This window comes from Alligator sinensis, unplaced genomic scaffold (assembly GCF_000455745.1).
Source record: "Alligator sinensis unplaced genomic scaffold, ASM45574v1 scaffold1197_1, whole genome shotgun sequence".
Classification (NCBI taxonomy): Eukaryota; Metazoa; Chordata; order Crocodylia; family Alligatoridae; genus Alligator; species Alligator sinensis.
This window is the reverse complement of record NW_005842652.1, coordinates 646,622-672,305: the sequence shown is the minus strand read 5'-3', so window position 1 is coordinate 672,305 and position 25,684 is coordinate 646,622. Positions and strand designations below refer to the sequence as shown.

At 40.5% G+C, this 25,684-nt stretch overlaps 1 protein-coding gene across 3 annotated transcripts in view; it reads right to left on the bottom strand.

The window, feature by feature from the left end:
- SPTLC1 (serine palmitoyltransferase long chain base subunit 1) overlaps positions 1-25,684 on the bottom strand; it is a 54,109-nt gene that overhangs the window by 27,840 nt on the left and 585 nt on the right. For 2 of the 3 annotated variants that reach the window (XM_006033677.3, XM_025215566.1), the window contains exons 2-5: positions 23,362-23,469; positions 15,413-15,507; positions 10,637-10,730; positions 8,098-8,170 (exon numbers count right to left, since the gene is read on the bottom strand). In XM_006033677.3, the coding sequence (XP_006033739.1) occupies positions 8,098-8,170; positions 10,637-10,730; positions 15,413-15,507; positions 23,362-23,469 (370 nt within the window). Of the gene's footprint in view, positions 1-5,511; positions 5,762-8,097; positions 8,171-10,636; positions 10,731-15,412; positions 15,508-23,361; positions 23,470-25,684 lie in introns of those variants that run through there. The other variant, XM_025215567.1, reaches the window with a different exon arrangement.

Below are 25,684 nucleotides of genomic sequence, written 5' to 3'. Positions count from 1 at the left end.
GCTGAACCAGGAATTTTCTTCCAAAAATGTACATAAGTAAATGAATTCAACATTAATTAACCGATTAACCTAGTCTTACTTGGGATTGACAAACTTCTCCATAGTCTCTTTAGATGTTCCAACAGTCATGAAAATAAGTACATGATTTTAAATGTAACAAATGTGTCAAATGTGTTTGTGTTCTCTCTCGTAATAAACATAAGAAATTTCTTATGCTTTAGATTGTAAACACTATGGGGCAGATTTTTTTTGTCCTGTTTACTCTGTACATAGTACAAAGAGATCGTGGTTTATAACTAAGGGATCTAGGTTGGGGTGGGCAATTATTTTGGCTGGAGGGCCACTTAATGAGTTTTGGTGAGCTGTCGAGGGCTGCAAAGGTAGCCCCACCCCTTGACAAGTACCCTGCCCCCTGGTGGCCATCTTGAGACCCAAAGTCCTGACCCCCTAACTCCTGACTTTTGCCACTGGAAGTCCCTCCCCTTGCCCCCGAAAGTACTCCTTTTGGGAAGGGGGTTTGCCATCTTGGAACCAGAAAAATAAGTTATATACTAAAAACCAAACATTGACAATAAGATTTTTTTTTTTTTTTTTTTTAAAAAGAGCCCTGATTTGTGTACATTTGCATTGTGCATATAGAGGTGATTGCATAATACCTCAAAATGAAGTCTTACTCTTGTATATTGCAGCAGGGGGTGTGTGTGTGTGTGTGTGTTTAAAGGAGGCCCCTGCGCATGCTCCCCTGAACCAGTCAGTGCCTACCCCCCACCCTGCAAAAGCCTGGAATCTGCATGCCATGCAGCACCTCCCCACCAGCAGCGCGCAGCCTTTCAAGACAGCCCAGGCAGTGGCAGCTCCTCCCAGCTTCTGCTGGTCCCAGCCCCATGGTACCAGTGGGGACCCGTGCATGTAGCCCCAAACCAGCTTGCCCACACATGATCCGAACTCACCTGCACTGAGCACCAGCAGCTGCCCAGCAGAAACCATTCCTTGGCGCAAGGGAAAAATGCCCCCCATTGCTGTCAGGCCCTTCCTGCTACAGCTGCCCAGAGCCCACGCTGGGCTGCCCTGCATCTCTGCCACCTCCACGCTACTCAGCACAGGTTGACTTGGCTCAGCACAGGTTAAACTTAATCCTTAGCCACAACCCCTTGAAAGTGTTTTTTATTTTTGGTACTTTGATTCAACAGTGACAGACATACTTAGGTATGCTCCAGATGGAGAGCAGCTAGAACACCTCTATCAGTACTTCACGTGGAGGAATACAGACTGTGGTCTTTGAAATTACATGCAGAACAGAGACTTCATACAAGTGTAAAAAGCTTGTTTTTAGGAACTTTGCTACTGCATTCTTCATATCCAAATGACAACTGGACATACCAGACTGAATCCCTTGGTAGTCTGGAAACTGAATGAACTTTGACTCAATTATTAAAAGAGGAGCCCGAGTAGGATCTGGCAGCAAAAGTAGCGACCACATTAAAATTTTATATATGTCATTAAACTAATTCAGAAGAGAAGACTGTCTCTTGGGGCCTCATCAGCTGAAGAGTGCAGAGAAAAGCTAAACTATGGCTTTGAGCCTGAAGCTATGAATTGCCTAAAGAAAGCAAGAAAGTTTCCTTGGAAAGCATAATAACCTTAAGCACTTTATCAAAGAAATTTGGTCCAAAGATGTCAGGAGAATATCAAGCAACTAAAGGGGTACACAGTCCAATTATAGAGTTTAACTGAACTTTAGTTAACACAGTACATGTTGTGAAGGGGTACTACCTTTAGAAAAATATGGCAACATTGCCTGAAGCAACTACCAAGTGAATAGAATTTAATACTTTACAAGCATGATAAGCTATAGAAGTGTTGCCATAGAGTGAAAGTCAGAACTTGAGGTCTGTAAAAGTTGGGAACTGTGGCTATTGTGAGGAAAGAATAAGAACTCATGTAGGACACAAAATATCTGCAGCGTGATCTGAGAAGCCCCCCAGATTTTTACATGATCTGTGAAATTGAAAAATCAAGATAAACTTATCTGTGGCTTCTCTACTGCACCATCACAAAGACAAAAATCACTTCATCAAAAGAAAATCCAACTATTAAAATCAAGTAAGGGTTCACCTTCACTGCAGCAATTAGTGGAACATTAATGTTCCACCCTGTAGTTTAGTGTGGGTGAACTGTTACAACTGTCATACAGAAGGACCTACCAAAATTGCAATTTCACCATTTTCACACAAACCGTGATTTCGGGCAGGCTGCATGAAAAAGCGCAGGGTCTGCACTTTTGGAAGGCTCCCAGGAGGGGAACTTACCAAAAAAGCCTTGTCGTGGTCTGCCTGTGAAATTGGCCAGCAGCTGCCTCAAGTTTGGCAGACCCCCTAGTCATACAAGCTGCATCTGTACTGCAACCTGAAAGCACAGCTGTAACGTGCCTACCCATACCAGCTGAGTCAGGCATTGCTGTTTCACTTTGCTAGCACATGCTAAAGTACACGCTGATGCATCCTCACTGCTACTGCTACCCATGCTAGTTAGATTAAGCTATCAGGTTTATGTTTCCTCCGGGTACAGCTTCCTGATTTAATTTGCTCTGTGGACATACCCACAACGTTGTCCAAGCAAGCAGTACAAAATGACTGAATTAACAACCAAGGAGTATGAGCTGTGCTGATTCCAGTTTGCAAGGGCAGACCAACACTACTCAAGCACTGCATCTTCAGTGACCCAGTATCTTTATTTTCAGGCCAGCTCGCTTGAGTTTCAAGTATCATTTAACTGTAAATAGAGATTTACATGCGAGTGGGAATTGAGTTGTTATACCTTGATCTTGCTCTACAGTGAAAAAAAAAAAACTGAGGAAAAAGAAGAAATACAGAAGGGAAGAAATGAAAAAGCTAATGATGGCCATTCTGGAGTCACTTTTACAGACAATTAAAAGGATTGCATGGCAGATGGGTGGAAAATTAGGAATTATTTGATCAACAAGAAACAAATGTCTATCAGTTGCAGCAGTGACCATGACATTTTCAACACATCTCAAAATGTATCTGGGACGAAGAACGTAAAAAAATAAACATCCCCTCCCCCACCAATGACCTGTAACACTACATTCATACATTTCATAGACATTAGGGCTGGCACCACCTCTTCACAGATGCACACTGTACTTTGGGGGAGGGGGGTGTACAATGGATACTTAGAATTTACCCAGCACTTTACATAAATTCATCCTGAAGGTATTCCACTAAGATAGGGATGCATCTTCTATAAAAACAGAGAAAAAAAATCAAGAGTTTTTGGTTGATATTGCCTGTAGCTATATTAAGTTGTAGCAGAATAGAGACCAAAACGCATGACACCCTATTTCCTAAGCGATGTTTAACAACCATCCTTCCTTTTATGGCTGAAAAATAGCAAAACAATTGGCAGCAAGCAACTAGGCTGCTGTATACCAAGCAAGCTGAAAGCAATGAAGTGGCTGGATCTTGGTACAGTGGTGAAGGGCAACATAAAGTACCTAAGAGAGACATACCCCTAAAGAGAAGTCCTGCTAAGAGTGAATTACCATACAACTTCATGTTCAAGAATGCTTATGAAGTTATCATGGAATAAAGGTATAACATGTAGCTTCCCATGGAGAAAGCAGAGTCAACAGCAAAGCTAATATTCTTAATTTAATGTTTAAGTCTGAGAAATCTTTTCAGACAGAGCCATAAACAAACAAATTTCCCCAGAGGAGACATCTTTAGCCTATAACCAGATTTCTACCTTTCTAGAAGTGAGAGAGACTTCTAACCCATACAACTACCAAATGTTATGCAAGGATTCTTTCAGAGCAGAGACCAAACTTCCAAAGTCTACAGGAAGTACGTATCACCATCATAATGATTTTTTACTTTTAGACAGCATCCAACTTCATATGCAACATACGCGAAAAATCAATTCCTAAAACAGAATATTTTAAATCCAAGGGACTGCCAGTTGACAACCACCACAAATCAACTCCCATGTTCTACAGTAGTGCCAGACAACATTCCTCATTTGCTGAACCCACCATATATACCATATACAGTCTGTTGTATGAAAAGCCAGCCCCTGATTGAATGGTCAAAGTCACCTGCCACAAGACTAGCAGGACTTTATTAAGAATCCTGAAAAGGTCCAAGTCTTAGGACCAAAGAAAAGCAAGAACCTAGACATAGACCCAGTTAGAAAATTGGTACACTCTTGGTGCACTTTAAATTGAATAGACATCAACTACTCAATTACACTGGCTGCTGACAGGTGTGTGTGTGTGTGGGGGGGGAAGGAACCTTGCTTAACCAAAAGAAGCAGCATGTAGTTTGACCCGGCTCTGCAGCGTCTGTATAGATCCGGCACATCAGTGGGGCTTTTTGGCATTTTTATCTAATAGTTCATTCAATCAACAATAGCTGATTCAGCAATTAAATAAACGTAACAAAAAAGCCCCGTTAAAGCATCTGATCTATACAGATGTTGGAAGAGCCAGATCCACCTAATGCGATGCCCAGAGACGTGGGGTGGAAAATGTTCCAAAACGGAAAATTTTCCAGTGCTTTATTTTTCCATGGGAAATTTTCCATTTCATAAAATTCATTAATAAGAATGAATGGATGCCAATACAATATTAGGCAAGGTTGGCAGTTTCAAAGTTGTAATTGTTTTTCAGGTGATTATCCCTACGAAGTGCCTAAGAGAGTACATATATGTTTTATTGATTTGTAAAACAGGAGGGTAAATAGACTCTCATAATAATCCAAACCAAAAATCAAGTTAGGAATTCACCTAATTGGCTGTGCAGGCCAAATTGAAACTAAAGCTAAAATTCTTATTTCATCTCAGACTGCAAGTGAAAGCAAAACCAAAACTACAACTGTGATTAATTTTTTTGTTTCACTTTCAGTTCAGCAAACGCACAGAGCAGTGTCTCATTTCTTTTCTTGAGCTGAGGAAGTTGGAAGTGTTTGCATAAGGTCTGTTAGTTTTTTAGTGCTTTTGCTTTGAAATAATCATAATAATGCCTAATCAGAAAAAAACCAAACAAACTAGTATGTGGCATCATTAGAGTGAAGTTCAAGCCACTGAAGGAAGGAAGTTGGTAGATGTAAATATTGTGGGCAGGAGTATGCGAACAATGCAACAAGAATAAAGAAACATTTAATAACATATAGAAACTGCCCTGAAAGACTACAAGCCATATACAGAAAGCTAATACAACAAAGTGCTAGAACAACATCATCCAAGAAAAGTCTACTTCAGGAATCCTATGTAAGTAAACAAATAAATACGTTAAACAACACACAGTATAGACTAGCATCTATATTGTTTTAAAACATTATAATTTTAAAAGTTGTTAATGCAGCTCTGGAATATTATTTATTTATTTAAAATATTTGTGTCCTGCTCTTCTGCTTGCACTAAGCATCCAAAGTGGCTTAGGCTTAACAGTAATTTAAAAAAAAATTACATAATAGATAAATTGTTAACTATTTCAACCCAGCAGAGAAAATTCAAAAATTTCCAGAAATCCCACATCTCTGGCGATGACTCTTCTGGGCATGTGCTGGGCTTGGCAAGGGACTCACCAAGTTGAAATTTAAGTGCAGTTTTGCTTTGTTTTGTTTTTTTTACGTCTGTAAGCAGCCATTAGTTTTAGGAGATCACATCTAATGCTGGATGATGCAGTCAACAGATGCCCTTTCACTATCTGTCAATCGCCAGTTCCACAGATAAGATCATGTGCCTTGAGAAAACAAAATAGATGAATAACCAAAGAATCAGAGAGAGCTACCAAATCAAACACAGTATTATTTAACAATGAATTTGGAATTCATAATTCTCTTTTTCAAAAGGACAGGAGACAAGCGTGGAACTTGTCTTATTCACCAAAGCCTATAATCACAATTAGCTGAAGCAATTACAAAAAGATGAGGGAGAGAACTGTTATTAGTCAAGTCTTTCTGGACTGAACCACAGACAAGAAAAAACATTGTAGGAATCAACAACTCCCAAAACAGCTCACTAATAACTTAATCATAAGGTAACTATCACCTTGGGTGGAGAGAAAGACCAGATATGCCTCTATACTGATGAAGGGACTAAGAGGCTATGAATAGGTTAACTTCTCAAAGACTAAAATAAAACAAATTTGCTCCGTCAGAGATGGAATATTTATTACATTTAAACAATAACTTGATTGCGAGACCTCTTCGGGCTGACATGATTAACTGAAATATTCAAGCTCATCTTATGAAGAGATCATCATATGTAGTTACCCTAGGGAGCCATTTTTAACCATTTGGGTAAAACAACAACAACTGTCATTTCCAGGGAATCTTGTGAGAGCTCAAGAGATTTCTTTAGCTTATTCTAGCTGTAAAACTACCTACTTGGGTTGAGCGGAAACTAGAGAGGAATTTAAAACAAAACTTCATTCTCTAATGAATTATTTCCAGACGCTGACATTTCACAACCCCTCTAAAACAAAATACCTGCTACTAGTGTCATATTTCAAGAACTCTGCCTCCTACCACCAAAAAAACCTCTTAAATAAATGTCACTTGGGAAGGGTATTTCATTCTGAATATAGGATTAGACAAATTATATACTTGGAAGTTTCACCATTAACAAGTACAGAAAGCAGAAGCTAACTACTGCTTCAAGCATTTTATGAAGAAGCTCTAATTGCCCTTGCCCTCAGCCTACTGTATGCCTTTCATTTTAACATATTCCAGCACACCAAATTACACATATAAGCAGTCCTTGACTTACAACGTTTCAAGTTACAACGTTTCGCACTTACAATGTTTATAAATTGACCCCGTTTCAACTTTTTGGTGTCAGTTTCAACTTTACAACGCCTGATCTGATGCAATGCCAGCAAACATGCTCGCTGTATCATCCAACTCCCTGGAGAACATCTGTCCAAACTTTTTTGGACACTTTAAGAAAGCAGACAAGACTCCAGAAAAACCTGCAGCCAAGACTCCTCAGAAGTCTCCATCCAAAGAACCCTTCAAAAAGTCAGCAGTCACCTCAAAGAAGTCCCTCCAATCAATATGGTTGCTATATACAATATAAATACGTTGATGTAGCTATATTACTTATCTATAATTGATTGAGTACAAAATTCTGGGTTATTTTTGGTACAAATAGGGTATTGGGCCTTGGTTCAGGAACCAATCCTCCATTTATAACATTGTTTCCTATGGAAAAATAGGTTCTGAGTTACAATATTTCGACTTAAGATGCTGTTTTCAGGAACCAATTGTGTAGTAAGTCCAAAGACTGCCTGTAGTATAAATAAGTGAAATTCTGAAAGATAAGGAAGTTTCTAGAAGAAATCACACACTTGAATTTCTGAATACTCTGGCTATTACTGAAAGTACAATTATAAGGCAGCTTTATCTAGTAGATAGAAGAGGGAATAACCATCTGGGTTCAAGGGTTAGAATCCTACCACTGACTGTTCAAGAATAAGTCCAATCAACTCTGTTCCTGTAGCTTAAATACTTGTATTTTCATCCAGTAACTAAACATGGCGGATAATCAAGTTTGGTTAAACAATGGTAAAGATTAAGTTTTGATTATTTAACCCAGGTCCATTACCACTAGGTATCCTGTACTGTCCAAAGAAAATTAATACTTTGTATCTTTTAAAACACTTTTAATATTCTAATACTTAGAGTCTTAATTGGATTATGTATATTCCCCCTCTTCTAATCTCCCAAACCCACCATCATTTAATTGCTTCGCTGGACCTAAATTTATTCTCTCTCGGTGCTCTAATGCTTAATCTGATTAGTTGAGTTTATGACTTCACTCCAGAATAATACTGGATGGACAGACAGGGGAAAAATGTCTTTTGAGCTCTTGTTTAAACTAATTCTAGTAGTGATAAATATTACTGATCATTAGCATTAGCACTGTACTGAGATATGTTGTGTGCTCCCTGCAAAGGATACAAGCTACAGAACACAGACTGGAGTGCTTTGGCTTGCCCAGTTCCTCAGCATAAACACTTTTAAAAGTAACATGGGACAAATATTTTTAACAACAAGAAATGAAATCATTACTTACCAAAAGTTCCATAAAATCCTCTAGGTCCACAAGTGCCAACACCATACTTCTTTAAAGATGCATGGGCTGCATTCTTTAATGAAAACATTAAACAAGAAACAACATTTAGTTTATTTCTATGGTGCAAGTCATAAAGTACCATTCATACTGATAATTTTATGTAACTTATTATTTCTAAACAGTGGAACTGTCATTTAGCCAATGGACGGACTGCACTCAAAGTGTTGTACAAGGATTTAATTAGTTTTGCAAGCTCTGAATATTGATAAACAAGTTTATTTTAATTCAAGTGTTGAAGCTGCATTTACAGTTTTATAATCTATACTACATAATGCTAATGTAATTTGATAAATCAATCAACTGTATAGTTATTGTTCTCTTTTTATCTACTAATATATTAGCCATTTCAGTCCTGTCCTAACTGAAAGGCTAATTTACATAGCACAAAGCAGCAAAGGCGGAATTCCTCTCTACCACCTCGAAACTAGGCCATTACTTTTATTTCCTCAAAAAAAAAAAAAATGTCAAGGGCAAGATTTTTACAAAAGCTTAAGGGCATGAAGAGAATAACAATTTTGCCACTTTGAAGGACGAAATACACTACTGGTGCAACCGAATCTGCTATAACTGTTTCATCTGTCCACTCCCATTCCAGGGTAAGTAAAAGTTTAACAGAACCAGGGAGTTTCCCCCTGGATCAAGTTACTGTGTTTAGCTTTACTTTCTCTAACAAAGCAGCGGACAGAAGAAACAGTTACAATAAATCAGCTGATATTTACCCAAAATAATTAAAGCATCTCCACCCCACCCCCATGCATTTTCAATGCACATCAGTCCACATCCTTACTCTGTTAAGCAACAGTTGGCTTGAACTACTTAAAATATCCTGTTTTCACCTATTAATTTCATGACAATATTTACCAAGATCGCAGCTTTATGAACATCAACATTTCATGCAAATACAATATATTCCTTAGAACTTCAGCTGCATACAGAGAATTGGCAGAGTTCTTCCTCTCTCTGTGGAAAAGCTTTAAGGCTGATAACATGTATTAATGACTACACTATATACAGCTAAAAAAAAATGAACAATTGTGAAGAGTTCCTCCAAATGCCTCCTCAAGCCTTTAAGAAGCCGAAGAAGTGACTTGTATCAGATATCTCCCACTATGGTAAGAAAGACAAATTTTTAATATGAAATATTTGTAGAAGTAGATTATCTTGTTTTATATGCAGTAAGATAAAAGGCTATTGAGAAATAAGTCAGTGGGGGAAACCTTTTTTGGCAGGCGTGCTATGGTCATGTCCATCCCCCCATTCCCTGTCCCCATCCACCCCCTGAATGTCACTCTGATCCCCTTCCCCTGCTCAATCTGCCGCTCTGCTTTCTTCCCTGTTCTCCTTAACGTATCTGTTGGTGTGCAGCCTGCCCCATCCCTGATCTGTTGTGTGCCACAGAGGTTGTCCATGCCACAGGTTGGCCATCCCTCGCCCAAGTCGTAGATACTGACTATCTTCTTACACAGGAAGTAGTTTGAGTGGTCTATTAAGGGCCACAAAAAGATCATATGAATCTTCCATATCATGCAAAGCCCAGGAATGATCTTGCTAACATCTTTGTGGCATAACGCCTACATCTGTAAACAGCCTCACTGAAGTGTAGTAAGAAGTATCCTAAATAGAAAAATGTCTGTATACTGCATTAGCATACCAGACACCATTTGTTTGCTTAAAGACGGGCTTCTAGAAAAATCTGGAAATATCACCCAATCTATCAGATTTCAAAACAATTACTTCTGCAATTTTTTCAACTGTGTTATCTTTTTTTCCTCAGAATTAGGATAGAAGAAATTCTATTTCCTACAGAATTATTTGGTTATGCTAAAATTACTGAGGCAGACATAGACAATATAAAAGGCAGGAAGAAAAATGAAGGAAGGAAAAATGCTATCACATCAACCCAACATTTTGGAAGCACTTTCATATATGGATTTATTCTTCCAGAGTTATTAACTATGCCCCCCCCCAACTCTTCTTGCAATACATATCCCTAGCTATAAGGATCCAAATATTACTGCATTTAACATCAAATTAAAGTTCTGTCACTTAAAATCCTAGTATTTTCATATTTCCAGTTTACAAAGCACTAAAATAACTGGTTAAGGTTCACAAGTGGACACCTCGCCCATGAAAACTACTGAAAAACATTTAGCACTTAAATGATTTTAAAAGTATTTGGAGACATAGATTCATAGATGTAAATGCATTAAACTATTTATAACTCCTTTGAAGAGATAAGGATTTGTCGTTGCCAAATAAGGAATCAGAAGCAGAGGTGACATTCCTCACCTAAAACTTGTGCTAGGCCAACAACGGTCAGAATTAGTACCCGAGATAATTACATTGGATGAAGGGTTGATGAACACAATCTGTGATGCTCATGTTCTGAAGTTACCCCAGAACTCACGACAAAGCACAAATTAAAGTAAGAAATTCCCTCAATATTATAACTGCCTACATGCATTCATAAAACACTCACCTTAACTCTTTCATTATCCAACAGTCCGAGGAAGTTAAATGATGCAAAGTTTATACATTCCTTGCCATTAACTATTATTTTGTGTGTCGGAGGACTACAGAAATAGAAAAATATTGCTATTGTTAAATATCTGCCACCTTTTATTTAAAAAAGAAAAGAAAAGTCAAACAGTACATCTTCATTTTGAAACAGCTAAGACATATGCTAACAGCATTTTGGAGGTTCCCCCACATTCTAATTTAAATTGGAACTAAATATAAACTAGAAACAGATATATCAACTCCAACATCTAGTCAAATCCCAAGTTGATGTCATTACAGTCTGCTAATATAAAATCTCCAGTTTCTTAAATAAAAAAAAAAATATTTTTCAAATTTATATCCTGAACAGTTTAGTTGTGCTATTTCTTGTTGAAAGCTTGTCTCAATCCACTGTCTATTTCAGGCTAGAAATAGACATCACCAGTCAAGTGGATCAGCTGTGATGGGATGTGTCCCACTGAGGCACATCTCTACAAGCAGGGAAAGCCAGCTCTGGTGCAGTAATGGGGTTGGGATCGTCAAGCCCGGGACCACATCAGAGTGTTGAACTAGGTTCCATTAAGCTCACAGGGCTGGGACGCACAATCAGGTGACTGGCAGTCCCAGCCCCAGAACCAAACTGGAGTGTCCAACTGGAGAGTCCCCAAAAACAAGGGAAAGTCAGGCAGGCACACCCCAGGCTTGAGAGGAACTTCTGGATCCCTCAAGTCCCAGGAGTGCCTGCCGGGGAAGCTGGAGAGCACAGGCAGCTCTGGGCTGCCCACACACGCACCAAAGCAAACCGTCCAGAGCTAAATAGCAGCACAAATTGACACTGCCTACTTTGCAGTCACAAATTTCAGACATTTGTGGAACAACAAGGGACGTGGATATTTCTTTGTTTGCCCTTTATGCAGCTCTGAAACATCTTACGGCAGCACAAAGGCTACATGTGTTTCCATCTGTAGAGAAATGGATAAAACTGTCTTTACAACCCATAAGAACTGTATTTGTGATTCTTTGGAATAAGAGATGCGATATAAAACAAAAAGGAAGAAAAGCCCTGCCACTTCTCTAAACAAGAACAGAGTTAGAAATTATCAAGCACGCTCACCAAACCAAACTTGTACAGAATTTTTTTTTTTTTTTTAAAGGAATCAGATTTAAGCAAACACTCCACCAAAATATTTCATAGGGTTTGTAATTTAATATATCAGATTTACCATTCTGTTTAGTGTATAAAAGTTAGTAGAACAGCCTTTGCTAGGAGTCTGGCAGCCAAAAGCCAGGATGCAATGTGGGCAATGCAGTGTGGATTTTTGAATTATTCCAGGTAGTTTTAAAGCAGATTTGCCTATCTGTGCTTCAGCTTTAATCTGCTTTTAAACTAGTCTAGTATTATGCATAATTGTACCCCCTGGAAAACCTAGAATCAGTTTTTATCAGCAATTTGAATTTTGAAGAGTTCATGTACACATTGTTTTTATTAATTTGTTTTGAAGTTAAAAAAAAATCTGGAAAAAAAAATTCCAGTGACTGTGCTGCATGTACATGTGCAAAGCATCTCTAGGGTCCTGAATGTGCGAACACACTCACATTAACATTAGACAGGTTGGTAGTACCACTGAGGTCAAGAGACTAGATTATTTATTTCATGCATGTTTGCAAACTCAGGGCATAACTCTAGAAATGCAGCCTCATATCAGTGAGCATTATATACTTGATAAGCAATTTTTAAACACTAACTTTGGTAAATCTAACACAATTCACCACATGATTACTTTACAAATCTACAAAGGACTATAGTAATTACTGAAATTTACCATGAACCTGCTTAAAACTGTAGCCCTACCAAAGATTTTTCTGTCTCAGTGGACTATGGGCCAGATAAATGGTAGAGCCCTGCACATGCCAGATCAAGTCTGTCACCATGGCCCTGACCCCATGCACTGGCCCACCCCTACCCTGACCCGATCTGGAACATGGGTCTACATCACCTGGTTACTGAGTTTGGAAATTTGGAAGTGGGAGAGCAATGGCAGCATCAATTGCCATCCCTCCCTGATACCAAGTTTCTGGACTTGTGGAGACACCATGAGCTGGATAACATGGCTCTACGGGCTAAATGTGGTCCATAGGCAAGAGGTTAAGACGTGCTGCTTTATACAATTTTATCCCAACTTCTAAAGAAATATTCATCCTTAGGCAAACACCAAACATGGAAATTGTTAATTTAACCTATGAAAATGGCAGTAATATTTCTTTGCAATCCTCAATAACAGTGTGTGTTACAAGACAAAATCATACATAAGAGAGGTTTTGGGTTACTCGGTTGGGTTTTTTTATGGGGGAGGGGGGATACTTTGGAAATATATTAATTATAATGAGATACCAAGGAGCTGAGAGCATTCCTTTCATATAAAAACATAACCCAATTGATTCTCATGGAATTTACCCATGTATCAATTGGCAACAATCCAATTTTCAGGCTCTATACAGGCTTCTATCTATGCCCATGTCTATAAAGGGACGTATGACTAGATAGAGACTTGTTAAAACTAAACTCTTTGATATCAAACATAGAAATAAATCAAAGAAGCTGAAGCAAGCAACTGCTGCCATTTTATTAAAGTTTGCATGGAATGGGCACCACTGTGCGAATTCAATTGTAGACATTTTGTTTTGTAATAGCTCATTTTTTCGCACCTGTGTTTCCAACACTTTATTACTTTAAACACATTAAAGTTCACATTTGCTAAATGAGAATTTGGCAAGAATTTGTCCAAATAGGCTATCCTGCAGACAGATTAATGTTGTAGGAAGATTGCAACATTTCAGAAATCAGTTAATTTCTGTGATCAACTTGTTGTCATATGCCTCTCTATAATCATTAACTGAAAACTGGCTGCTATTTTTTTTTTTTTTTGGAAACGTTCTGTCATCAGCTTTGCTACCATTTAACAATATTAGATGCTGGAACTCTCTGAGTTTCTGTTCAGTTCAACAGACAAGGAGTCTGTGTTAATGAACTGAAAGTGAATTTAACATAAGACACAACTGCCTTACATGTTAAGAGGGAAGGAAGATTATACTCTTTTTGTGGGCTGATTTTTCATTCTTTTAACAGACAAAATATTTCACGCTTCCTAATCAGGTGTGAGCAACATCTGACTCAGTTAATAAATTGCATCAAATTTAGGAATACAAAACCACTACATACCAATGTAATTAAGAGATGCGTTATTCAGACATTCTTATAAGAGACATTACCGACGCATCCAAATCACAGAAAGACAACTACTTTATTATGGGTAGCAAAATTGCCTGAAAAACTACAAGAGGGAGACAGAGTGGCTCTTGGACTTATAGAATATAACATCTTCCACCTGGGCACAAATTCTGAAATGTGATCTATGTTGATAGTGCAAATTATAATGCAGCAGCTGTTCAGTGGCCTATTAGAAGGTGGTTATCTGGCAGTCTTAATCTGCCCATCTTTTCTCTGCAACTGCTATTAAGTGTAGCAGCCATGCAATATTGACTTCATATCCCTATTCAATCCCTGACCTGAAGTTTATTGGGGCATTTTAAATCATGTTTAAGTTTAATTTCTGAATGTTCTCTTCACTCTACACCCAGCATTTCAACTGTAAAGGACCTTACAGGATAGAAAGTATTTTAAAACAATGGAGAGGGGGGATAAAAGTATATGCTTGGATGCTCATATCATTAAAAAAAAAAAAAATCACAATTAAAACCAGCACCAGGGATTTGGGGTTTTTTGTGGCAGACTGTTGCTTCTTTGTTGTAGCTGAGGCATCTGAGCATGGCACCATATGAAAGTAATTGCTGTGCTGATCATACTATACCTGTTCTGTGAATACATTACGTTAAACAGCTATTGTTACTAATAAGACATCTTTAATAAATACAAAAATATTTGCATTTTAAATGTTACTAACAAGGAAGTAAAAAAAATCTAAAGTTAGCACCTTTCTACAATCATTCCTTTACACTGTGATTAATAAGCTAGGTACGCATTGATGTTCAAAGTACATCCATCTTGCAACACACGATAAAATGCACATCAGTATTACTTTTGTAGGACATGGCCAAGACTTTAAGGGCGTTTATACACGTGCTCTGGGGTGGTGGGGGGATGGGACATGCACTTTAATTTGAGCAGCTCTGATTGCTGCTCTAATTAAAGATGCTGGAACATTTCGTGTATCAGCCCACTGCACCTAAAAATGGCAGTGGGGGCACTTTACCTAAAGCTCATTGAACAAGCTTTAGTTAAAGCAGCCCCACCACCATTTTTAAGCATGGGGGCAGTGATAAAAGTGATGCTGGAGTGTGGTAATTTGCATGCTCCAGCAGACTCGATTAATTGAGTCTGCTGTGACTCACTGTTTACAGCTGACACTGTTTACAGCACGCCGCAGCAGGCTTGCTGCTCACGTATAGATGCCCCGATTTTTTTAACTCAACTGTCTATTAAGCACGGTGATACAAAGATTAAAAACAAGAGAACTGGATTCTGTGTATAACTGTATCTCCTAAAAAGCTGACTGACAAAATAAGGATGCAGCAAGGACCCTTAGTCTTCAAGCATAAACCCAGTTCTCTAATCCTAAAATATAACTCATTCACAAACATACCCCTGAAACATCAAAATCCTTGCATATTTAAAAACAGGGATGTCTTACAGAGGTTTGGGTTAAAATGAAACAAAATTCCGTTTTGCTAGATTTACCCTGAAACAACACTGTAGTTCAGAGCAGGATGATCTCTTGGTACAGGAGGAACGAGAGGCTCTGGTTGCCACTCCTCAATCAATTCTTCCTTTTCCTAAAAGGGACAGAAGAAAAATACCAAAAATTTAGTATCTTTTTTACTGCAACCACAATGGTGGGATGAGTAAACGACTTTAGCTTCACATCAAATCAACTGCACTCCCACATGACACCTGAGATGCACTATCACCCCAGCATATCACACAAAGGATTTCTTCACTGCTGAAACTGAGTTGAAAGTGAGATGGAAAGAAAAAAAACCTGATCAGATCTGACCATTAAATGACCACAGCCAGTGGATCCAATCTGACACTTGGGGCAAGTGCTATGGGGCCCCATCTGGCTGTGCAGAAGGTGGGGGAAGAGAGCAGCCTGACCTATTCCAGCTGTGAGGGGGAAGGGGCAGGGCCCTGCCCCAACCCAGCCTCATGGAAAGGAGGGGCCATGACCCAGCCCCAATTGAGTCCCAAGGGGGAGGGGGCGGGCCCCAGCCCCAACCTGAGTGGGAGGAAAGGGTGCAAGAGAGGGCCCAACCCCAAACCAACTGTGCAGGAGGAGTGGGTATGTCCCAGCCCTGGGGGAGGAAGGAGGTGTGGCTCACCCTAACTTGGCCAAGTGGGAGGCAAGGGGGCATGGGCTGGACCCACAGGTGGATGGGGAGAAGGCTACAGGGGCTGGCCCTGAGCTAACTGAGCAGAGAGAAGGGAGTGTGGCCTGGCCCCTATTTAGCCATATTGGGGGAGGGTTGTGACCCAGGTGCAAGTCACCATGCAGGACTTGGGAGTTAGGCAGCAGGAAGGGGAAGGCTAGTAGTATCAGCTGCCACTGCTCCTTTGCTATAAATTTCCCAACCACAGGGAGCCAGATACCAGAACTCCACAGGCCACATTTGGTCCTTGGGCTGGTGGCTGAGTATCCCTGCATTGGAGCGCTATGAAAAGTAACACACACATAAACAGGGCCCAAGAAAAAGAGAGTATACAGGTGGCCAAAGGCTAGAACAGAAGCAGTCACTAATCCATGTATTACTGTGTGTTGGATAATTACACATAGAACTGAATGCCCCACAAATACTACCTCACAACACAGCTGAGATAAGGTACAGAGGATGTAACAGAGACAGAGTGGCACAGAAGGACAAAGTGAGCCAGTGTCACTTTGCCGGCCAGTGAGGCCAGCATTAGACTTCAGGAGTTCCTATCCCCTTAGTCCCATCTAGTCCCAGGCTGTAATCATGGATGATATTTCCCCTGTCAGTGAAAACGTGCGAAGCTCTCACACTTACCACAAGGTCAGAGAATGCACACAGGCAGTTAACACAAAATAGCTAATTTGCAACTTGCTGTAAAATCCACACCTTAATATTCCTTGCAGCAACTTGCTTATGCAGCCACACCCTCAGAATCTTTTGCAAGCCCATAACCATAGTTAAAAGGGGCCCACTATGAAACTTAAAAAAGAAAATAAAAAGCCCTGTAAAAATAATACAGGTTATTACAGCTAAATGTATATTGTGGTTCTATTTTCTGCTGGTATAACCCATTGTTGCTCTTAGTGTAGATAAGGCCCAAAGTAGCTGCTACCATTTTTAAATACCCTGCTGCCAGAGGACATAGACAAAACAGTATTTAAAATGTAAGCAACTGCCAAGGCAAACCATCTAAAACATGAAGTTTAATTCTTTTTCAAAAAAGAACTTTTTCTAAGGGTTACAATTCCATTTCCAAAACAGAAGAAAAAAAAAATTCTGATAATGAATCTGTTCATGTAACTGAGAATACATTAACTTAGAATTTTCCTAACAGCCAGAGATATGGGCCTGAAAATTTTCCAGTGCTTTATTTTTCCGTGGGAAATTTTCCATTTCTAAAAATTCATTGTTTCATAAAATTCATTAGTAAGAATGAATGGATGCCAATACCATATTAGGCAAGCTTGGTAGTTTCAAAGTTATAATTGTTTTTCAGGTGATTATCCCTACGAAGTGCGTAAGAGAGTACATATATGTTTTATTGATTTGTAAAACAGGAGGGTAAATAGACTCTCATAATAATCCAAACCAAAAAATCAAGTTAGGAATTCACCTAATTGGCTGTGCAGGCCAAATCAAAACCAAAGCTAAAATTCTTATTTCATCTCAGACTGCAAGTGAAAGCAAAACCAAAACAAAAACTGAGATTAATTTTTTGTTTCACTTTCAGTTCAGCAAACACACACAGCAGTGTCTCATTTCTTTTCTTGAGTAGAGGAAGTTGGAAGTGTTTGCAAAAGATCTGTTAGTTTTTTAGTGCTTTTGCTTTAAAGTAGTCATAATAATGCCTAATCAGAAAAAAAAGCTAGTGTGGGGGCATCATTAGCGTAAAGTTCAAGCCACTGAAAGAGGGAAGAAAGTTGGTAGATGTAAATATTATGGGCAGGAGTATGCTAACAACACAACAAGAATAAAGAAACATTTAATAATATGTAGAAACTGCCCTGAAAGAGTACAAGCCATATACAAAAAGCTAATACAATGAAGTGGTAGAACAACATCATTTGAGAAAAGTCTACTTCAGGAATCCCATGCAAGTAAACAAATTAATGTGTTAAACAACACAGAGTATAAACTAGCATCTATATTGTTTTAAAACATTATACTTTTAAAAGGTGTTAATGCAACTCTGGAATATTATTTATTTATTTAAAATATTTGCATCCTGCTTTTCTGCTGGCTCTAAGCACCCAAAGTGGCTTAGGCTTAACAATATTTTCTTTTAAATTACATAATAGATAAATAGTTAACTATTTCAACCCAGCAGAGCGAGCTTAGTCCACTGGCAGATGGCAGAGGCCAGACTATACTTCCCTTTGGCTCTGCAGTCCCAGGGCAACTGAGCAGCAAATTGTTTTTTCTGGCAGAGAGTGGGGAAGTAAGCTCCCAGCCAAGCACTCCTTCTGGTGGATGAAGCCAAACTAGAATAGGCTAAAATAAAAATCTTTTCCCCCTTTTGTTGCAGGAACTTGGTAGCTCAAGTGAAATAGCAGATTTGCAAAAAATGGAAAATGAAAATGTTGAGCTGCCAGTTCTGGGAGAAGCAGCAGCAGAATCCTCGATTTCAAGATCACTGACACCAGATATGCGATCCACCGTGAGTAGCTGCTCAAGATGGTCAAGCTTTTTATCAAGCTTTGTGGACAAAATGTCACAAGAAGATCAAGAAAAAGCAGATGAGACATTAGCTCGAGCTATATTTGCAAGTGGTACACCTTTTTCCATAACTGAAAATCAATACTAGAAAGAACGTTACAAACTAATTCGCCCATCATATAAGTTACCATCACGTTATCACCTACCACATTCTCTCTTAGACAGAGAGTCTGGCAGACTTCAAACAATGGTTATTCAAAGGATTGATCAAGCAGAATCACTGACTCTGATATCAGATGGATGGACTGATATACAAGGAAATCCTTTATTGAACATTATGTTAGCAACACCTGAACTGATATCCTCCAGGGTACAAGCCCTTGTAACTGATAATGCAAGTAACATGAAAACTTCATGGGAAATATTAAAGGCAAAGTATCCTCATTTAATAGTATCTGGCTGTCTTGCTCATGGGTTGAATCTTCTGGCAAAGGACACAGTAAGTGTGAAGACAATGAAGACAATATGGGCAAACTGGAAAGCAATTGTGAAGGTATTCAACAACCATCATGTTGATAATCAGACTTTGGAGAAATTACAGACAGAAGCAGGGGAAGAAAAATGCACTTTTATTACCAGGAAAAACTAGACAGATGGGACTCGGCTACAAAGTGTTTACACAGTTTGCTGCACACAAAGAACTGTTTGCGGTCTGCTTCAATAGAGGACACAGTATCCCAGATTATTCGCGTGAACTGTAGAAAGCAGATTCTCAACAAAGAGGTGTTCTGGGTTCGAGTTCAAGGAGCATTCAATTTGCTACTACCAGTTTCAGTGACTATCAAGAAACTTAAATAAGATACACCAAGCTTTTCAAATATTCCAGAGATATTCAGACAACTGAATGAAAATCTAATTGAGCTTTTGCCTTCTTCACCTCTATCCAAAAAAGTAGTAGTAGTAAAACAAATGTTTACTAGAAGATCTGAGTTTTGCCCTCATCCAGTTCATCTGGCAGCAAACCTTTTGGATCCTCAACACAGAGGACAATATTTATCAGAAGATGAATTATCTACTGCTCTCAATACAATTATGAAAGTAGCTAAGAATGTCCCCAACATGGAGGAAAAAGCCGTGATGGCAGACACTGCTGAGTACTGCGCAAGAGAAAAACTTTGGAGCAAAGACATCATTTGTTGGGCAGCAGAGAATGTACCACCTCTCACATAGTGGAAAGGATACTGTAAGACCCGACTGCTGTCCAGGATTGCTGTAAGGATCCTAAGTATTCCACCAACACCAGCTACTTGTGAACGGAACTGGAAGGCTTTCAGCTCAATCAAGACAAAAAAGTGGAATAGACTAACAAATGAACACACTGCTAAGCTTGTTTCTATTTCTCAGAATCTCTTGCTTCTGGAGAATCGGTCAGAAGCACTACTAGTGAAGAAGATGCAGTGTGATGGTAAGTTGCTTTTGCCCATAGACTCATTAGTAAAACCATCCTTCAGTGAAAGAAAATGTGGTTCAAGTAGTTCTGAATCAGATTTGCCTCAATTTGATTCTGAAATGGAACTAATAAGTAGTGCAAGTGATTCTACATATAGCGACACTGAAACCGGAGGTGCTGCACTGACCTCAGTGGAAGAGAGTTAAGCTCTGTTGAAGCAGACGAGCGGACAACCATGGCATATCATGGTGTCTAAAATTAGTGTGTCAACAGTTTTCAGTGTCTTTGTTTTTTTCCTTAAATTTAAACAAACAATGCAAGGGAAGTACATACTATTGTGTATTGCCGCTATTTTCTCAGCACTGAGGCACATTTCACCGCTTATGCAACTGGAAGCATTTTCACAGCACCCAGCGCTGTGGCACTTACATATGTAAAAATGCCCAATGATGTCATTCCCCATTAGTGTGGTGCGCCAGTGCTATTGCCCAGGATTAGTTAGTGTGGTGAGAGCCAGTACAATACGCTCCTCATGTAACTCCAGTCTGAGTTGTCAGTTCTGGATTGACCACAAGACTGATGCTTAACAGTCCTGCTCACAACTTTCCAAAATTTAAAAACTTTTGTCAAAAGGATGATTATCAGATTTCAGTCCAGGGTTGGATTTTAAGTAACAGTGGCTAAATACAAGTCATAATTATGTCCCCTGGAATTACTCTGCTCATATGAAAACAGAAAGCCTCAGGAGCTTCTTGAATACTTCTTGTACAGAATTCTATAAACTCTACAAATGTGAGCATCAGTAATTGTTTACTTATCAAGTTTGCCTCATGCCTATCTAGACAACCAACTCCTTCCTGACTTTGTATCCCCAAAGGAGTACTAGTGCCATGAACTAGAGAGAGAGTGTCAAATTCATCCAGCCCTGTGGGGCTGGTCCACAAGTCAGATCCAGAGCACAGAGTCAGTTCATGGAGCTGGGCCAGAAATTTCACCATTAATTGACATGAGACTCAGAGCTGTGGCAGAAGCCACTCATCTTGCTGCCACATTTTCAGCCCCATGGGCCAAATAATGTGCCTCTACACACCTAATCCGGGCTGCTGGACTAGATATTAGAGGTGTGCCGATACATCAGCTCCATATCAGATCAGCTCCGATATAAAGAAAATTGAGAATATCGGCGCACAGCTTTTTTTGGCTGATGTGGCTGATAATGTGGCCGATAAATGCCCCGTGAATGCGCAGCCGCACCACAGCATGGAGGCAGCCAGAAGAACAGCCTGACAGCATGGAGAGCAGCCGGGTCCAGCTGGTAAGTCTGCTGTGGGGGAAGGGGTGGGGAAAGGGAAGGGGAATGGGGGGAGGGCAGATCGAGGCCCCCACAGTGAAGAAAGGAGTGGGGCTAGGGCTTGTGCTGGGGCAGGCGCTGCCCAGCTGGGGCGGGCTGAGGCACGGGATGGAGCCACAGCTCATCCATGGGACGTGGGGGTGGGGGGCGGCTCCTGCCACTGCACGCACCAGGAGGACACGGGGGGTATATGCCCCCCAGACCTGTGCACAGGGCAGGGCAGGCTGCAGCTAAGGGCTGGGGCTGGGCCAAGCTCTTCTCAGCATGGGGCGGGGCCAGACCATGCTCGAGGCAGGCGGCAGCAGAGCTGGGAACGGGGTTTTTGTCAGGGCTACGGTGAATTTTGGGGTGGCTCTCCCCCCAAACGCTCCACTCAGCACTGCCACTGCCTGCCCTCAGCACCCTGCCCAACCTGGGCACCGCCTGCCCCTGCCCCACTCCCTCCCTCACCACGGGTGCCTGGACCTGTGCCCCACCCCATGCCTGTTACCTCCCCCCACCCCTTCCCTCACAACAGATGTACTACCCGGAAGCTGCGCTCCATGCCACCGGGCCGCATATTAGCAATTGGATTGGTATCGGCTGCTATTGCTAGTTTAAAATCAGCCATCAGTATTGGCCCAAAAAATCTCTATCGGTGCACCCCTACTAGATATTTAGTGATGGGGTAAGCAGTGGCAGCATTAACTGCTGTGGCTCCCAGAGGACATGGCAATTAACAGTGTGACTAGTCATTCTGTTATCAAATTTCCAACCCTGTGGGCTGGGTCCAAAGCACGGAACCACACCATCTAGGCTGCAGGACTGCCGGTGAGGCCAGAAGTCTAGCAGCTGAATAAGCAGCAGCTGCCACAGCTCAAGGAGTGGTGGTAATTAACATGGCCACTTTTACTCTGGCGCTGAATTTCCAGCTCTGTGGGCCAGATGATATGGCTCTGCAGGCTGTATCTTTAACACCCCTGCACTAGATGGTCTTGATCATCCAACATTTACCCGCTTTCTGACACAGAACTGTAGTTTCATCCCTAGTGCTGTGCAAAAAGATGGTGACAGAATCTGTCAAACAAGAAAAAACTTCTTTGTGGGAGCTCTCAGGAACCCCTGACTTCCATAGATTTGCTTCATTAACTCTTCTTCTTTGTTCCTCCATGAATTCCAAGAGAAACCAAAGCAGCACACAGGCTTCAAAGTACTTAAGCAGAAAAGTGTTCCCCACTAGAACGGAATCGGCACTTGGCAAAAATGCTCTGCTGAACGCCAGAGAACCAGGGATGAAGAATCATAAGAAAAAAAAGCTACAAAGTACTAATATTCATTTTTCTAATACATGTGCTGAGCTGATACTTGATTATTCTCATTTAAGTCATTGGACACACACATGCAGAACAGACCAGGTGTGCAGGTGCTTGCAGGAAAAAGATTCAATCCCATACTTATCAAAATGTAAAGCTCTCTGTCCTCCCTTGAACCTGCCAGTATCTGAAATTGTAGGTGCTACGGTTTTGCATAGACATTCTTCCCTGGCTTCTGATTTACCAACTGTTTTCCTTAACAGAGAAACTAAAGTTAATAATCTGAGATTTTAAAAACATCCACATGCTACCTAAATTGGCTATATTTAAAATGAAGTTATTCCTAAAATATTCTAATGCTCTATTCTACAGATCAGTAAAACCTAAGTCTCTAGTTTTAAATTAAATCCAATCTCTTCAAAGTTCTAATAACTGAACTTTCAGAAAAAAAATACACCTTTACCTTAAAAATGGAGTTAAAAAACACTGCTTTCATTCCCAAAACAAAACCCCAGCTTTTGCAAGTCTTACACAGCTATAAAGTCACTAAAAACATCTTTTTTAAAATGGTCACATTCTGTGATATGACCAAGCTACCTTGTATTCCACAGCAACTGGCAAATGCATTAAATATTACTCCTTTAAAGAAAAAACAAATCGAATATCAAAAATAATATTTTACAACATACCTTAGGTGTGAGGTCAGATCGTTCTTGAAGCTTATAAGTTTTCGAGAAAAGTAGTCTTATTATCCATAGGATGAGAATTCCTTCCAAAATGAGGTGGTAAGCCGGAGCCTACATATAAAAAAATAATGTTTATATAATATTAACTTGGAATAGGGTTATGCTAGTAATAGCTGCATTCTCTTTGTAAGCTGCCGTAAGCCTCTGTTGGAAAGGGCAGCACATAAAAGAACAATAGCAACACTGGCTTAACTATTTTGTATTAGCAAGTTATGTTGTGAACAATTATGTTTAAACAAAATTTATACCTACTCCATGTAATCATTTCCAAAGTCTTTTACAGTTTTCTGTGAAAAAGAAATGAAGGAAATGGAAAGCAACACACACACAGAAGCAAAGGAAGTAATCATCCACAGCTATTATACCCCTACAAAGATTGCAGTAAGGGCTTCTGTATTGCATGTTACATCACAAATGATGCAAATTAACATTTGAAGAACATTACTTATTTCACCCATGAAGCTAAGCTGTATGTTACAATACAGCATTTTAGGGCTGTGCAAAGCCATTATTTGATTTGGCAGAGATTCGGCCCAGTTCGGTGGCCTAATCTCCAAATCGAATCAAAGGACCATTTAATCTCTCCAAATCTAATCAAAAATCTCCAAATTGATTTGGAGAGATTTGAAGATTTGGACGTAGACACAGCTTTAAATGTTTTTTCTACGTACCTCAAGGTACCAGGCAGCTCTTGAATGCCGTGATGCTGGGGTGCTTGGAGTGTCCCACAGAAGCACAGGGGGGTCCCCAGCGCACTCGGCAGGAGACCCGGAAGTGGACCAGAAGCACTTCTGATCCACTTCCAGGTCCGCTGGGGAGCATGCAGAGGGCTACCCCCACGCCCGCCCTGGCTCAGCGACTGGTGCCTCCTGGGCCGGGGGACACCCGGGGTCTCCAAGCCAAGGAAGCACGGGGTCCCCCCTACGCACTCCCCAGCGGACCTGGAAGTGGACTGGAAATACTTCCGGTCCACTTCTGGGAACACTGCTGAGCACGTGGAGGGCCCCCACCCCCGCATTCCTGACACGTGGAGGCCCCTGTGGGACGCTCCATCTGCCCCAGCATCACAGCATTCACCAGCCATGCTGGTACCTCGAGGTATGCAGAAAAAACATTTAAAGCTGTGTCTATGTCCAAATCGCTGATTCTCTGAATCAGCACTGAATCTTTAGATTCAGGTTTGGCCGAATTGAATTGGGGACAGTGATCTGAATCAACAAATTGAAACACAGTCCCTGATTTGGGCCGAATCCGAATTGAATAGGGCCTGCTTTGCACACCCTTACAGCATATATATATCTGAGCTAGTTCAGCTACTGTTCTCAGGATAGTTACTGCAGCACAGAACTGTGCAAGTGAACTTGCCTTACTTCTTAACAGCTGAGAGACTACAGATTCAAACTTGCAAGGAAATGTGAACAGAAAAAATTAAAAGGAAAGCTCCCCCTCCTATCAGCTAAGTGACATGACACTTCCTAGGAATCCAAGTGTATTTTGTACACACGTTTTGCCACCAGTTATTCTGCAACTGCAATCTTCCTCTAACCTGAAATCATCAGAATAAGACTTAAAATCACAGAGGTAAATACATATTTTTCTTTCATGGATTGTGCAGGGAGGAGGTTCCAAAGTCAAAAAAATTTAAAGCATCTCAGTGCTTCACTTAAAGAGAACTTGCTTTGAAAATTGCCAGTTGCAAGTAAAAACATGTCCATGTCAGCCTTCTGATACAAACTGTATATTCCTGCTTCTTATTAAATGGTCTTAAAGAGCCTTTCAGAAATAACCAAGACAGAAATGAGGGAGCAGCGTTCATCACTAATTAAAATAAGAGGTGCCATTGTTGCTGCTTCTCTAAGGAGAAGTTCTCACTTCATAGCCAGTAGGGAACTAAGGTAAGAGTCCATCCTCAGAAAGCAAGTTAGCTGCATCCCTACTCCACAGGGCATCAGAGCCCAGAGGCAACAACCTCCTCAGCCTGTTTCTGAACCCTGGGCCTGTGCCTCCCACTGAAAAAGCCAACCTTGTTTCTCCAATGGGCATAAAATTGCAGGAAAGGAATTCCCCACCATCAATAACCCTGCACCCAGATCCACTCCCCCCAGACACCAGCACCCAGCCCCATCTCTGTAGACAACAGCATCCAGATGCATCCCCCCCCAGTTAGCACCCAGATCCACCCCTGCCCAGGGCCAGCACCCAGATCCACCCCCCACCCCTGGTACCAACACCCAAATCTATGCCCACCACATGCCAGCACCCAGCT